The sequence below is a fragment of the Oncorhynchus gorbuscha genome, linkage group LG08 (genome assembly GCF_021184085.1).
Source record: "Oncorhynchus gorbuscha isolate QuinsamMale2020 ecotype Even-year linkage group LG08, OgorEven_v1.0, whole genome shotgun sequence".
Classification (NCBI taxonomy): Eukaryota; Metazoa; Chordata; class Actinopteri; order Salmoniformes; family Salmonidae; genus Oncorhynchus; species Oncorhynchus gorbuscha.
Window position 1 is genome coordinate 77,015,992 of NC_060180.1, and position 13,823 is coordinate 77,029,814.

Here is a 13,823-nt window from a genome sequence, read left to right on the forward strand (position 1 = left end):
TGACAGGTTATGATAGGTCCTGTGATAAAGGGCTGGTGTTTGGTAAGAGGAGGATGATTTGAATTGAGAAATAGCCTAAATTTGGTGCCTTCCTGTTCAAATTATCAGCTACGGCGAGGAGGGGGTCCATTACCAGAGGACAGGCCTCCTGTCAAGGCTTTATAGACCTCTGACCTGTACCTACTGAGACAGACACTAACCTCTGACCTGTACCTACTGAGACAGACACTAACCTCTGACCTGTACCTCCCGAGAGAGACACTAACCTCTGACCTGTACCTACTGAGACAGACACTAACCTCTGACCTGTACCTCCCGAGAGAGACACTAACCTCTGACCCGTAGGCCTCCTGTCCAGGCTTATAGACAACACTTGAGACAGACACTAACCTCTGGTCCATAGGCCCACTAAACCTAAACCCTAACCCACACTAACCTCTGACCTGTACCTACTGAGACAGACACTAACCTCTGTCCATAGGCCCACTAAACCTAAACCCTGAGACCCACACTAACCTCTGACCTGTACCTACTGAGACAGACACTAACCTCTGGTCCATAGGCCCACTAAACCTAAACCCTAACCCACACTAACCTCTGACCTGTACCTACTGAGACAGACACTAACCTCTGGTCCATAGGCCCACTAAACCTAAACCCTAACCCACACTAACCTCTGACCTGTACCTACTGAGACAGACACTAACCTCTGGTCCATAGGCCCACTAAACCTAAACCCTAACCCACACTAACCTCTGACCTGTACCTACTGAGACAGACACTAACCTCTGGTCCATAGGCCCACTAAACCTAAACCCTAACCCACACTAACCTCTGACTGTCCTTATAATGATACACCTGGATGAGCTAACACAACGTGCCATTGGAACACAGGAGTGATGGTTGCTGATAATGGGCCTCTGTACTTGGATTAGCGAACACAACGTGCCATTGGAACACAGGAGTGATGGTTGCTGATACTGGGCCTCTGTACTTGGATTAGCTAACAAAACGTGCCATTGGAACACAGGAGTGATGGTTGCTGATAATGGGCCTCTGTACTTGGATGAGCTAACACAACGTGCCATTGGAACACAGGAGTGATGGTTGCTGATAATGGGACTCTGTACTTGGATTAGCTAACACAACGTGCCATTGGAACACAGGAGTGATGGTTGCTGATAATGGGACTCTGTACTTGGATTAGCTAACACAACGTGCCATTGGAACACAGGAGTGATGGTTGCTGATAATGGGACTCTGTACTTGGATTAGCTAACACAACATACCATTGGAACACAGGAGTGATGGTTGCTGATACTGGGCCTCTGTACACCTATGTAGATATTCCATAAAAAATCAGTCATTTCCAGCTACAATAGTCATTTACATTACTGTATTTCTGATCAATTTGATATTCTTTTAATGGACAAAAGAGTAGCTTTTCTTTCAGAAACAAGGACATTTCATAAGTGACCCCAAACTTTTGAACGGTAGTATACATACTGTATTCTATTCTACTGTATCTTAGTCTATACCTCTCTGACATTGCTCATCCCAATATTTATATATACTTCATTCCTTTACTTTAGATTTGTGTGTATTGTTAGATTGTTGGATGACAGCGCAGCATTTGGTGTGTGCCAGGTGCAGAGAGAGGCTCAGAGAGGTTCACAGATATGAAATCAGGTCATGATGTATCATATGCAGAGGTGGTAAGACCGGTTGTTGGTGCTACAGTGTAGGAATGATGGGAGCTTTACACAGCTGTTCCTGTACTAAGTGGACCTACTGTCGTTGTGGTGGTTTTTCTGGTCCTGGTATGGTTTTCTCGAGGCCTGTTCAGAAATCTTCAAGCTCAAGAACGTGAAGTGTCAAAGGAAACTTTGATAATGAAGTTGATAAGTTGACTTCATAGCATTTATTGGTAAGGTTATCAATATGACTCGGGTTGTGGAAAGCAGAAATGTCAGGTTGAACGTTATTGTGGAGACAACAAAAGCTATTGGGGGAAGAGGGTGTGGTAGAAGTTAGTAGGTTTTTATTTTATTCATATTGTTTTTTCGAATTGTGTGGATCGTGATTAATCGTACATTCCAGCACAGTAGGTGGCGGCATGCACAATAAAACGTTTGTTTGTGGACCGCCATGATATCATCAAAGATGTTCTACTGTGATATCATAGTAGCAGCAAGCAGAATAATTCCGCCTTCTTCTTTGATGGACGCATGACAGAGCCATTTCGCGAGATTTGTGTGGCCTTTTCTGCTGTGTCGCAGCACGCACAGCGACAGCAAATATTACTCAACCAAGACCACAGCCACAGTCGTTTCCAACCAGGAACTAATAAGTCAGAGTGGGCAGAACAAGCAAGTGGGTGGGCAGAGCCAAGCATATGTTAGCGAGATCCCATTGGCGCGTTCTAGCATTGATCTGCATATTTCCGTTAGGGAACACCTCCTCTGTGCAGTGCGCATGTGCATTAACTCAATTCGCCTTTGCACTCCTTCTGAACAACGAGATTTTTTAAAACCTTTGCAAAGGGTAAAGTCTACAAAATGCAATACATTCTGTTCATAACATATTGTAGTTTTGAGAACAGAGTGCTGTATTGAAATCAAATGTTTAATCGACGAGAAAATGTGCAGAATATCGGACAAAATCAAATCTCGTTCTATCTTCTGCCACAGCCGGCCAGTGGGCTTCCTCTCACTACCATATTTGGGTGTGGAAACGCCATAGCGGATGCTTCAGTTTTATACATCCGGTGAAAAATCTGTATCCTTGTTCTATCTGTGTGGTCAGGATCATTTCCGATGAGAACGGCCATTTTCTCTCTCTCCGGATTTGTTCATTTGCAACAGATATGGCCGACTATTCAAACGTGGCTCCGCCGTCGGGAAATGGCGCAGGAATGAACGACGCTTTTAAAGACGCACTTCAGCGAGCAAGACAGGTGAAGATAAATCATTTAATATGGTTTTGTTGAAGCACGTCGAAATTGAAAACTCGTCAAAAGCAAATCAACTTTAGGCCTTAAACCTCCCAACTTGCCAACGAGACGATTTTTGCGGCCTTCGGGAAGATGCCTGTTGAATTAAAGCTAAATAAATGTAGTTAAAGTCTAATTAGTCTAGCTAATTAACCAGGTATTGCTACGCTAATTTATAAGTATCTGTTTCGATGTGATGACGTTGGTCTGTGAATTGATCCACTAACTTACCTACTGTACAATGTTGATATCATTTTCTATAAGGGGGCTTTAAAATCTAACAAAACTCTAAACTAAGTTAAGCTATCTACGATAACCATATGCCCTTATCAAAGTTCCCTAATTGTAATTGTTATTGAAAAATGCTGTTTAATTCTGTGGGATGTGATTGTGTGAAATGAATCAGAAAACGCACCCACCCCACATGCCCTCTTAACTCTGCGGAGTTAGTTCATGCAGAATATGTAAGTTTTAACTAACCAAATTGAAAAACGCATTGAGAAAATAGTTAACGAAAGAAGTTGTGTTTTTTTTTGTTGTTGTCGAGGAGCCTAGTTCAACGTTATGATTCCGCTGCAACTGGGTGTTTTTGTGTGTTTCAGATTGCGGCAAAGATCGGGGGGGACGGCGTGCCCCCCGCGGCGCCCTCAGGCAGTGAGTTTGGCTATGGAGGCCAGAAGCGACCCCTTGAAGATGCCGGTGAGTACGGTAGGCTACCCCCCCATTTCATACCTCCATTTCTTTATTGATCCATTATTTTGCCTGTCTGATTGTGCTTTTGCCTACTCTATTATCAAGACAGTACGTGTGTTTAAAATAAACCCGACACATGGTTCAGTACCTATTGCTGTTTTGGGGGTATTTTGCTACAGAAGGAATATTTTGTTTAATTTAAAAAAAATATACCTTTTTCCATATGAGTATATGCTTGATGAGCACACTATTCCTGAAAGACATACACCATGTATGAATGTCTTAGCAAATGCACAAGGGTCTCTGCGAACATGACAGGATCATGAAACGCGACAAGTAACCAAACCACTAATATACTGATAGCCATGAATTGTCTCAGAAATATGCACAGTTCATCTTTAATAAAGAAATCAAATCATTCTATTGGTCACATTCCCATATTTAGCAGTTATTGTGGGTGAAGCGAAATGCTTGTGTTCCTAGCTCCAACAGTGCAGTAATATCTAACTAAATGCTTGTGTTCCTAGCCTAAACTGTGCAGTAATATCTAACTAAATGCTTGTGTTCCTAGCTCCATCAGTAATATCTAACTAAATGCTTGTGTTCCTAGCTCCAACAGTAATATCTAACTAAATGCTTGTGTTCCTAGCCTAAACTGTGCAGTAATATCTAACTAAATGCTTGTGTTCCTAGCCTAAACTGTGCAGTAATATCTAACTAAATGCTTGTGTTCCTAGCTCCAACAGTACAGTAATATCTAACTAAATGCTTGTGTTCCTAGCTCCAACAGTAATATCTAACTAAATGCTTGTGTTCCTAGCCTAAACTGTGCAGTAATATCTAACTAAATGCTTGTGTTCCTAGCTCCAACAGTAATATCTAACTAAATGCTTGTGTTCCTAGCTCCAACAGTAATATCTAACTAAATGCTTGTGTTCCTAGCCTAAACTGTGCAGTAATATCTAACTAAATGCTTGTGTTCCTAGCCTAAACTGCAGTAATATCTAACTAAATGCTTGTGTTCCTAGCCTAAACTGTGCAGTAATATCTAACTAAATGCTTGTGTTCCTAGCCTAAACTGTGCAGTAATATCTAACTAAATGCTTGTGTTCCTAGCCTAAACTGTGCAGTAATATCTAACTAAATGCTTGTGTTCCTAGCCTAAACTGTGCAGTAATATCTAACTAAATGCTTGTGTTCCTAGCCTAAACTGTGCAGTAATATCTAACTAAATGCTTGTGTTCCTAGCCTAAACTGTGCAGTAATATCTAACTAAATGCTTGTGTTCCTAGCTCCATCAGTAATATCTAACTAAATGCTTGTGTTCCTAGCCTAACCTGTGCAGTAATATCTAACTAAATGCTTGTGTTCCTAGCTCCATCAGTAATATCTAACTAAATGCTTGTGTTCCTAGCCTAAACTGTGCAGTAATATCTAACTAAATGCTTGTGTTCCTAGCTCCGACAGTGCAGTAATATCTAACTAAATGCTTGTGTTCCTAGCCTAAACTGTGCAGTAATATCTAACTAAATGCTTGTGTTCCTAGCCTAAACTGTGCAGTAATATCTAACTAAATGCTTGTGTTCCTAGCCTAAACTGTGCAGTAATATCTAACTAAATGCTTGTGTTCCTAGCTCCAACAGTAATATCTAACTAAATGCTTGTGTTTCTAGCCTAAACTGTGCAGTAATATCTAACTAAATGCTTGTGTTTCTAGCTCCTAAACAGTGCAGTAATATCTAACTAAATGCTTGTGTTCCTAGCCTAAACTGTGCAGTAATATCTAACTAAATGCTTGTGTTCCTAGCTCCATCAGTAATATCTAACTAAATGCTTGTGTTCCTAGCCTAACCTGTGCAGTAATATCTAACTAAATGCTTGTGTTCCTAGCTCCATCAGTAATATCTAACTAAATGCTTGTGTTCCTAGCCTAAACTGTGCAGTAATATCTAACTAAATGCTTGTGTTCCTAGCTCCGACAGTGCAGTAATATCTAACTAAATGCTTGTGTTCCTAGCCTAAACTGTGCAGTAATATCTAACTAAATGCTTGTGTTCCTAGCCTAAACTGTGCAGTAATATCTAACTAAATGCTTGTGTTCCTAGCCTAAACTGTGCAGTAATATCTAACTAAATGCTTGTGTTCCTAGCCTAAACTGTGCAGTAATATCTAACTAAATGCTTGTGTTCCTAGCTCCATCAGTAATATCTAACTAAATGCTTGTGTTCCTAGCCTAACCTGTGCAGTAATATCTAACTAAATGCTTGTGTTCCTAGCTCCATCAGTAATATCTAACTAAATGCTTGTGTTCCTAGCCTAAACTGTGCAGTAATATCTAACTAAATGCTTGTGTTCCTAGCTCCGACAGTGCAGTAATATCTAACTAAATGCTTGTGTTCCTAGCCTAAACTGTGCAGTAATATCTAACTAAATGCTTGTGTTCCTAGCCTAAACTGTGCAGTAATATCTAACTAAATGCTTGTGTTCCTAGCCTAAACTGTGCAGTAATATCTAACTAAATGCTTGTGTTCCTAGCCTAAACTGCAGTAATATCTAACTAAATGCTTGTGTTTCTAGCCTAAACTGTGCAGTAATATCTAACTAAATGCTTGTGTTCCTAGCTCCAACAGTAATATCTAACTAAATGCTTGTGTTCCTAGCCTAAACTGTGCAGTAATATCTAACTAAATGCTTGTGTTCCTAGCTCCAACAGTAATATCTAACTAAATGCTTGTGTTCCTAGCCTAAACTGTGCAGTAATATCTAACTAAATGCTTGTGTTCCTAGCTCCATCAGTAATATCTAACTAAATGCTTGTGTTCCTAGCTCCAACAGTAATATCTAACTAAATGCTTGTGTTCCTAGCCTAAACTGTGCAGTAATATCTAACTAAATGCTTGTGTTCCTAGCCTAAACTGTGCAGTAATATCTAACTAAATGCTTGTGTTCCTAGCTCCAACAGTACAGTAATATCTAACTAAATGCTTGTGTTCCTAGCTCCAACAGTAATATCTAACTAAATGCTTGTGTTCCTAGCCTAAACTGTGCAGTAATATCTAACTAAATGCTTGTGTTCCTAGCTCCAACAGTAATATCTAACTAAATGCTTGTGTTCCTAGCTCCAACAGTAATATCTAACTAAATGCTTGTGTTCCTAGCCTAAACTGTGCAGTAATATCTAACTAAATGCTTGTGTTCCTAGCCTAAACTGCAGTAATATCTAACTAAATGCTTGTGTTCCTAGCCTAAACTGTGCAGTAATATCTAACTAAATGCTTGTGTTCCTAGCCTAAACTGTGCAGTAATATCTAACTAAATGCTTGTGTTCCTAGCCTAAACTGTGCAGTAATATCTAACTAAATGCTTGTGTTCCTAGCCTAAACTGTGCAGTAATATCTAACTAAATGCTTGTGTTCCTAGCCTAAACTGTGCAGTAATATCTAACTAAATGCTTGTGTTCCTAGCCTAAACTGTGCAGTAATATCTAACTAAATGCTTGTGTTCCTAGCTCCATCAGTAATATCTAACTAAATGCTTGTGTTCCTAGCCTAACCTGTGCAGTAATATCTAACTAAATGCTTGTGTTCCTAGCTCCATCAGTAATATCTAACTAAATGCTTGTGTTCCTAGCCTAAACTGTGCAGTAATATCTAACTAAATGCTTGTGTTCCTAGCTCCGACAGTGCAGTAATATCTAACTAAATGCTTGTGTTCCTAGCCTAAACTGTGCAGTAATATCTAACTAAATGCTTGTGTTCCTAGCCTAAACTGTGCAGTAATATCTAACTAAATGCTTGTGTTCCTAGCCTAAACTGTGCAGTAATATCTAACTAAATGCTTGTGTTCCTAGCTCCAACAGTAATATCTAACTAAATGCTTGTGTTCCTAGCCTAAACTGTGCAGTAATATCTAACTAAATGCTTGTGTTCCTAGCTCCGACAGTGCAGTAATATCTAACTAAATGCTTGTGTTCCTAGCCTAAACTGTGCAGTAATATCTAACTAAATGCTTGTGTTCCTAGCTCCATCAGTAATATCTAACTAAATGCTTGTGTTCCTAGCCTAACCTGTGCAGTAATATCTAACTAAATGCTTGTGTTCCTAGCTCCATCAGTAATATCTAACTAAATGCTTGTGTTCCTAGCCTAAACTGTGCAGTAATATCTAACTAAATGCTTGTGTTCCTAGCTCCGACAGTGCAGTAATATCTAACTAAATGCTTGTGTTCCTAGCCTAAACTGTGCAGTAATATCTAACTAAATGCTTGTGTTCCTAGCCTAAACTGTGCAGTAATATCTAACTAAATGCTTGTGTTCCTAGCCTAAACTGTGCAGTAATATCTAACTAAATGCTTGTGTTCCTAGCCTAAACTGTGCAGTAATATCTAACTAAATGCTTGTGTTCCTAGCTCCATCAGTAATATCTAACTAAATGCTTGTGTTCCTAGCCTAACCTGTGCAGTAATATCTAACTAAATGCTTGTGTTCCTAGCTCCATCAGTAATATCTAACTAAATGCTTGTGTTCCTAGCCTAAACTGTGCAGTAATATCTAACTAAATGCTTGTGTTCCTAGCCTAAACTGTGCAGTAATATTAACTAAATGCTTGTGTTCCTAGCCTAAACTGTGCAGTAATATCTAACTAAATGCTTGTGTTCCTAGCCTAAACTGTGCAGTAATATCTAACTAAATGCTTGTGTTCCTAGCTCCAACAGTAATATCTAACTAAATGCTTGTGTTCCTAGCTCCAACAGTAATATCTAACTAAATGCTTGTGTTTCTAGCCTAAACTGTGCAGTAATATCTAACTAAATGCTTGTGTTCCTAGCTCCAACAGTAATATCTAACTAAATGCTTGTGTTCCTAGCCTAAACTGTGCAGTAATATCTAACTAAATGCTTGTGTTCCTAGCTCCAACAGTAATATCTAACTAAATGCTTGTGTTCCTAGCCTAAACTGTGCAGTAATATCTAACTAAATGCTTGTGTTCCTAGCTCCATCAGTAATATCTAACTAAATGCTTGTGTTCCTAGCCTAAACTGTGCAGTAATATCTAACTAAATGCTTGTGTTCCTAGCTCCAACAGTACAGTAATATCTAACTAAATCCTTGTGTTCCTAGCTCCATCAGTAATATCTAACTAAATGCTTGTGTTCCTAGCCTAAACTGTGCAGTAATATCTAACTAAATGCTTGTGTTCCTAGCTCCGACAGTGCAGTAATATCTAACTAAATGCTTGTGTTCCTAGCCTAAACTGTGCAGTAATATCTAACTAAATGCTTGTGTTCCTAGCCTAAACTGTGCAGTAATATCTAACTAAATGCTTGTGTTCCTAGCCTAAACTGTGCAGTAATATCTAACTAAATGCTTGTGTTCCTAGCCTAAACTGTGCAGTAATATCTAACTAAATGCTTGTGTTTCTAGCCTAAACTAGCCTAAACTGTGCAGTAATATCTAACTAAATGCTTGTGTTCCTAGCCTAAACTGTGCAGTAATATCTAACTAAATGCTTGTGTTCCTAGCCTAAACTGTGCAGTAATATCTAACTAAATGCTTGTGTTCCTAGCCTAAACTGTGCAGTAATATCTAACTAAATGCTTGTGTTCCTAGCCTAAACTGTGCAGTAATATCTAACTAAATGCTTGTGTTCCTATCAACTAAATGCTTGTGTTCCTAGCCTAAACTGTGCAGTAATATCTAACTAAATGCTTGTGTTCCTAGCCTAAACTGTGCAGTAATATCTAACTAAATGCTTGTGTTCCTAGCCTAAACTGTGCAGTAATATCTAACTAAATGCTTGTGTTCCTAGCCTAAACTGTGCAGTAATATCTAACTAAATGCTTGTGTTCCTAGCCTAAACTGTGCAGTAATATCTAACTAAATGCTTGTGTTCCTAGCCTAAACTGTGCAGTAATATCTAACTAAATGCTTGTGTTCCTAGCCTAAACTGTGCAGTAATATCTAACTAAATGCTTGTGTTCCTAGCCTAAACTGTGCAGTAATATCTAACTAAATGCTTGTGCCTAGCCTAAACTGTGCAGTAATATCTAACTAAATGCTTGTGTTCCTAGCTTAGTGCAGTAATATCTAACTAAATGCTTGTGTTCCTAGCCTAAACTGTGCAGTAATATCTAACTAAATGCTTGTGTTCCTAGCCTAAACTGTGCAGTAATATCTAAAACTAAAAATGCTTGTGTTCCTAGCTCCATCAGTAATATCTAACTAAATGCTTGTGTTCCTAGCTCCAACAGTGCAGTAATATCTAACTAAATGCTTGTGTTCCTAGCTCCAACAGTGCAGTAATATCTAACTAAATGCTTGTGTTCCTAGCCTAAACTGTGCAGTAATATCTAACTAAATGCTTGTGTTCCTAGCTCCATCAGTAATATCTAACTAAATGCTTGTGTTCCTAGCCTAAACTGTGCAGTAATATCTAACTAAATGCTTGTGTTCCTAGCTCCAACAGTGCAGTAATATCTAACTAAATGCTTGTGTTCCTAGCCTAAACTGTGCAGTAATATCTAACTAAATGCTTGTGTTCCTAGCCTAAACTGTGCAGTAATATCTAACTAAATGCTTGTGTTCCTAGCCTAAACTGTGCAGTAATATCTAACAATTCACACCAATACACAAATCCATGTCTGTTTATGATGGGCAGCAGCCTATGAGGTGCAGAGTTGAGTAACCGGGTGATGGCCACTTAACAGTCTGATGGCCTTGAGATAGAAGCTGTTTTTCAGTCTCTCCCAGCTTTTATGCACCTGTACTGACCTCGCCTTCTGGATGATAGCGGGGTGAACAGGCAGTGGCTCGGGTGGTTGTTGTCCTTGATGATCTTTATGGCCTTCCTGTGAGATCGGATGCCGCAGGTGTCTGGGAGGGCAGGTAGTTTGCCTCCGGTGAAGTGTTGGCCAGACCGCATCAACCTCTGTATTTATGTAGAATAGGCGTTGTGTATAGTAGGACGTGGGATATATACTGATACACCGGGTTATATAGTCTGGTTAGTGATGATCAACAGGGGTGATATAGTCTGGTTAGTGACGATCAACCGGGGTGATGATCAACAGGGGTGATATAGTCTGGTTAGTGATGATCAACAGGGGTGATATAGTCTGGTTAGTGACGATCAACAGGGGTGATATAGTCTGGTTAGTGACGATCAACAGGGGTGATATAGTCTGGTTAGTGATGATCAACAGGGGTGATATAGTCTGGTTAGTGACGATCAACAGGGGTGATGATCAACAGGGGTTATATAGTCTGGTTAGTGATATAGTCTGGTTAGTGTTATAGTCTGGTTAGTGACGATCAACAGGGGTGATGATCAACAGGGGTTATATAGTCTGGTTAGTGATATAGTCTGGTTAGTGTTATAGTCTGGTTAGTGATATAGTCTGGTTAGTGACGATCAACAGGGGTTATATAGTCTGGTTAGTGACGATCAACAGGGGTGATATAGTCTGGTTAGTGACGATCAACAGGGGTGATATAGTCTGGTTAGTGACGATCAACAGGGGTGATATAGTCTGGTTAGTGACGATCAACAGGGGTGATATAGTCTGGTTAGTGACGATCAACAGGGGTGATATAGTCTGGTTAGTGACGATCAACAGGGGTGATATAGTCTGGTTAGTGACGATCAACAGGGGTGATATAGTCTGGTTAGTGACGATCAACAGGGGTGATATAGTCTGGTTAGTGACGATCAACAGGGGTGATATAGTCTGGTTAGTGACGATCAACAGGGGTGATATAGTCTGGTTAGTGACGATCAACAGGGGTTATATAGTCTGGTTAGTAGTGATCAACAGGGTGATATAGTCTGGTTAGTGACGATCAACAGGGGTGATATAGTCTGGTTAGTGACGATCAACAGGGGTGATATAGTCTGGTTAGTGACGATCAACAGGGGTCATATAGTCTGGTGACGATAGGGGTCATATAGTCTGGTTAGTGACGATCAACAGGGGTGATATAGTCTGGTTAGTGATGATATAGTCTGGTTAGTGACGATCAACAGGGGTGATATAGTCTGGTTAGTGATGATCAACAGGGGTGATATAGTCTGGTTAGTGACGATCAACAGGGGTGGGTGATATAGTCTGGTTAGTGATCAACAGGGGTGATATAGTCTGGTTAGTGACGATCAACAGGGGTGATATAGTCTGGTTAGTGACGATCAACAGGGGTGATATAGTCTGGTTGGTGACGATCAACAGGGGTGATATAGTCTGGTTAGTGATGATCAACAGGGGTGATATAGTCTGGTTAGTGATATCAACAGGGGTGATATAGTTAGTTGATTATAGTCTGGTTAGTGACGATCAACAGGGGTGATATAGTCTGGTTAGTGACGATCAACAGGGGTGATATAGTCTGGTTAGTGATTATAGTCTGGTTAGTGACGATCAACAGGGGTGATATAGTCTGGTTAGTGACGATCAACAGGGGTGATATAGTCTGGTTAGTGATATAGTCTGGTTAGTGATATAGCCTGGTTAGTGATTATAGCCTGGTCAGTGATATAGTCTGGTTAGTGATATAGTCTGGTTAGTGATTATAGTCTGGTTAGTGACGATCAACAGGGTGATATAGTCTGGTTAGTGATTATAGTCTGGTTAGTGACGATCAACCGGGTGATATAGTCTGGTTAGTGATTATAGTCTGGTTAGTGACGATCAACAGGGGTGATATAGTCTGGTTAGTGACGATCAACAGGGGTGATATAGTCTGGTTAGTGACGATCAACCGGGTGATATAGTCTGGTTAGTGATTATAGTCTGGTTAGTGACGATCAACAGGGGTGATATAGTCTGGTTAGTGATTATAGTCTGGTTAGTGACGATCAACAGGGGTGATATAGTCTGTGATATAGTCTGGTTAGTGACGATCAACAGGGTGATATAGTCTGGTTAGTGACGATCAACAGGGGTGATATAGTCTGGTTAGTGAGGGTGATATAGTCTGGTTAGGGTGATATAGTCTGGTTAGTGATTATAGTCTGTTAGTGACAATCAACAGGGGTGATATAGTCTGACGATCAACAGGGGTGATATAGTCTGGTTAGTGATATAGTCTGGTTAGTGACGATCAACAGGGGTGATATAGTCTGGTTAGTGACGATCAACAGGGTGATATAGTCTGGTTAGTGTTATAGTCTGGTTAGTGTTATAGCCTGGTTAGTGTTATAGCCTGGTTAGTGTTATAGTCTGGTTAGTGTATAACTGGTTAGTGATTATAGTCTGGTTAGTGACGATCAACAGGGGTGATATAGTCTGGTTAGTGATATAGTCTGGTTAGTGTTATAGTCTGGTTAGTGTTATAGTCTGGTTAGTGTTATAGTCTGGTTAGTGTTATAGTCTGGTTAGTGATATAGCCTGGTTAGTGATATAGTCTGGTTAGTGATATAGTCTGGTTAGTGATATAGTCTGGTTATATAGTCTGGTTAGTGTTATAGTCTGGTTAGTGACGATCAACAGGGGTTATATAGTCTGGTTAGTGACGATCAACAGGGGTGATATAGTCTGGTTAGTGACGATCAACAGGGGTGATATAGTCTGGTTAGTGACGATCAACAGGGGTGATATAGTCTGGTTAGTGACGATCAACAGGGGTGATATAGTCTGGTTAGTGATCAACATGATATAGTCTGGTTAGTGATATAGTCTGGTTAGTGACGATGAGGGGTGATATAGTCTGGTTAGTGACGATCAACAGGGGTGATATAGTCTGGTTAGTGACGATCAACAGGGGTGATATAGTCTGGTTAGTGACGATCAACAGGGGTGATATAGTCTGGTTAGTGACGATCAACAGGGGTGATATAGTCTGGTTAGTGACGATCAACAGGGGTGATATAGTCTGGTTTGACGATCAACAGGGGTGATATAGTCTGGTTAGTGATTATAGTCTGGTTAGTGACGATCAACAGGGGTGATATAGTCTGGTTAGTGACGATCAACAGGGGTGATATAGTCTGGTTAGTGACGATCAACAGGGGTGATATAGTCTGGTTAGTGACGATCAACAGGGGTGATATAGTCTGGTTAGTGACGATCAACAGGGGTGATATAGTCTGGTTAGTGACGATCAACAGGGGTGATATAGTCTGGTTAGTGACGATCAACAGGGGTGATA

At 40.2% G+C, this 13,823-nt stretch overlaps 1 protein-coding gene across 3 annotated transcripts in view; it reads left to right on the forward strand.

The window, feature by feature from the left end:
* The first annotated feature begins 2,792 nt into the window (after positions 1-2,792).
* The window catches only part of LOC124042198 (far upstream element-binding protein 1-like), a 33,434-nt gene continuing 22,403 nt past the window's right edge, over positions 2,793-13,823 (forward strand). The window contains exons 1-2 of one of the 3 annotated variants that reach the window (XM_046360605.1): positions 2,793-2,956; positions 3,595-3,700. In XM_046360605.1, coding sequence (XP_046216561.1) covers positions 2,867-2,956; positions 3,595-3,700 — 196 coding nt within the window. In that variant the 5' untranslated portion in view covers positions 2,793-2,866. The remainder of the gene's footprint in view (positions 2,957-3,594; positions 3,701-13,823) is intronic. The other 2 variants (XM_046360604.1, XM_046360606.1) reach the window with 2 other exon arrangements.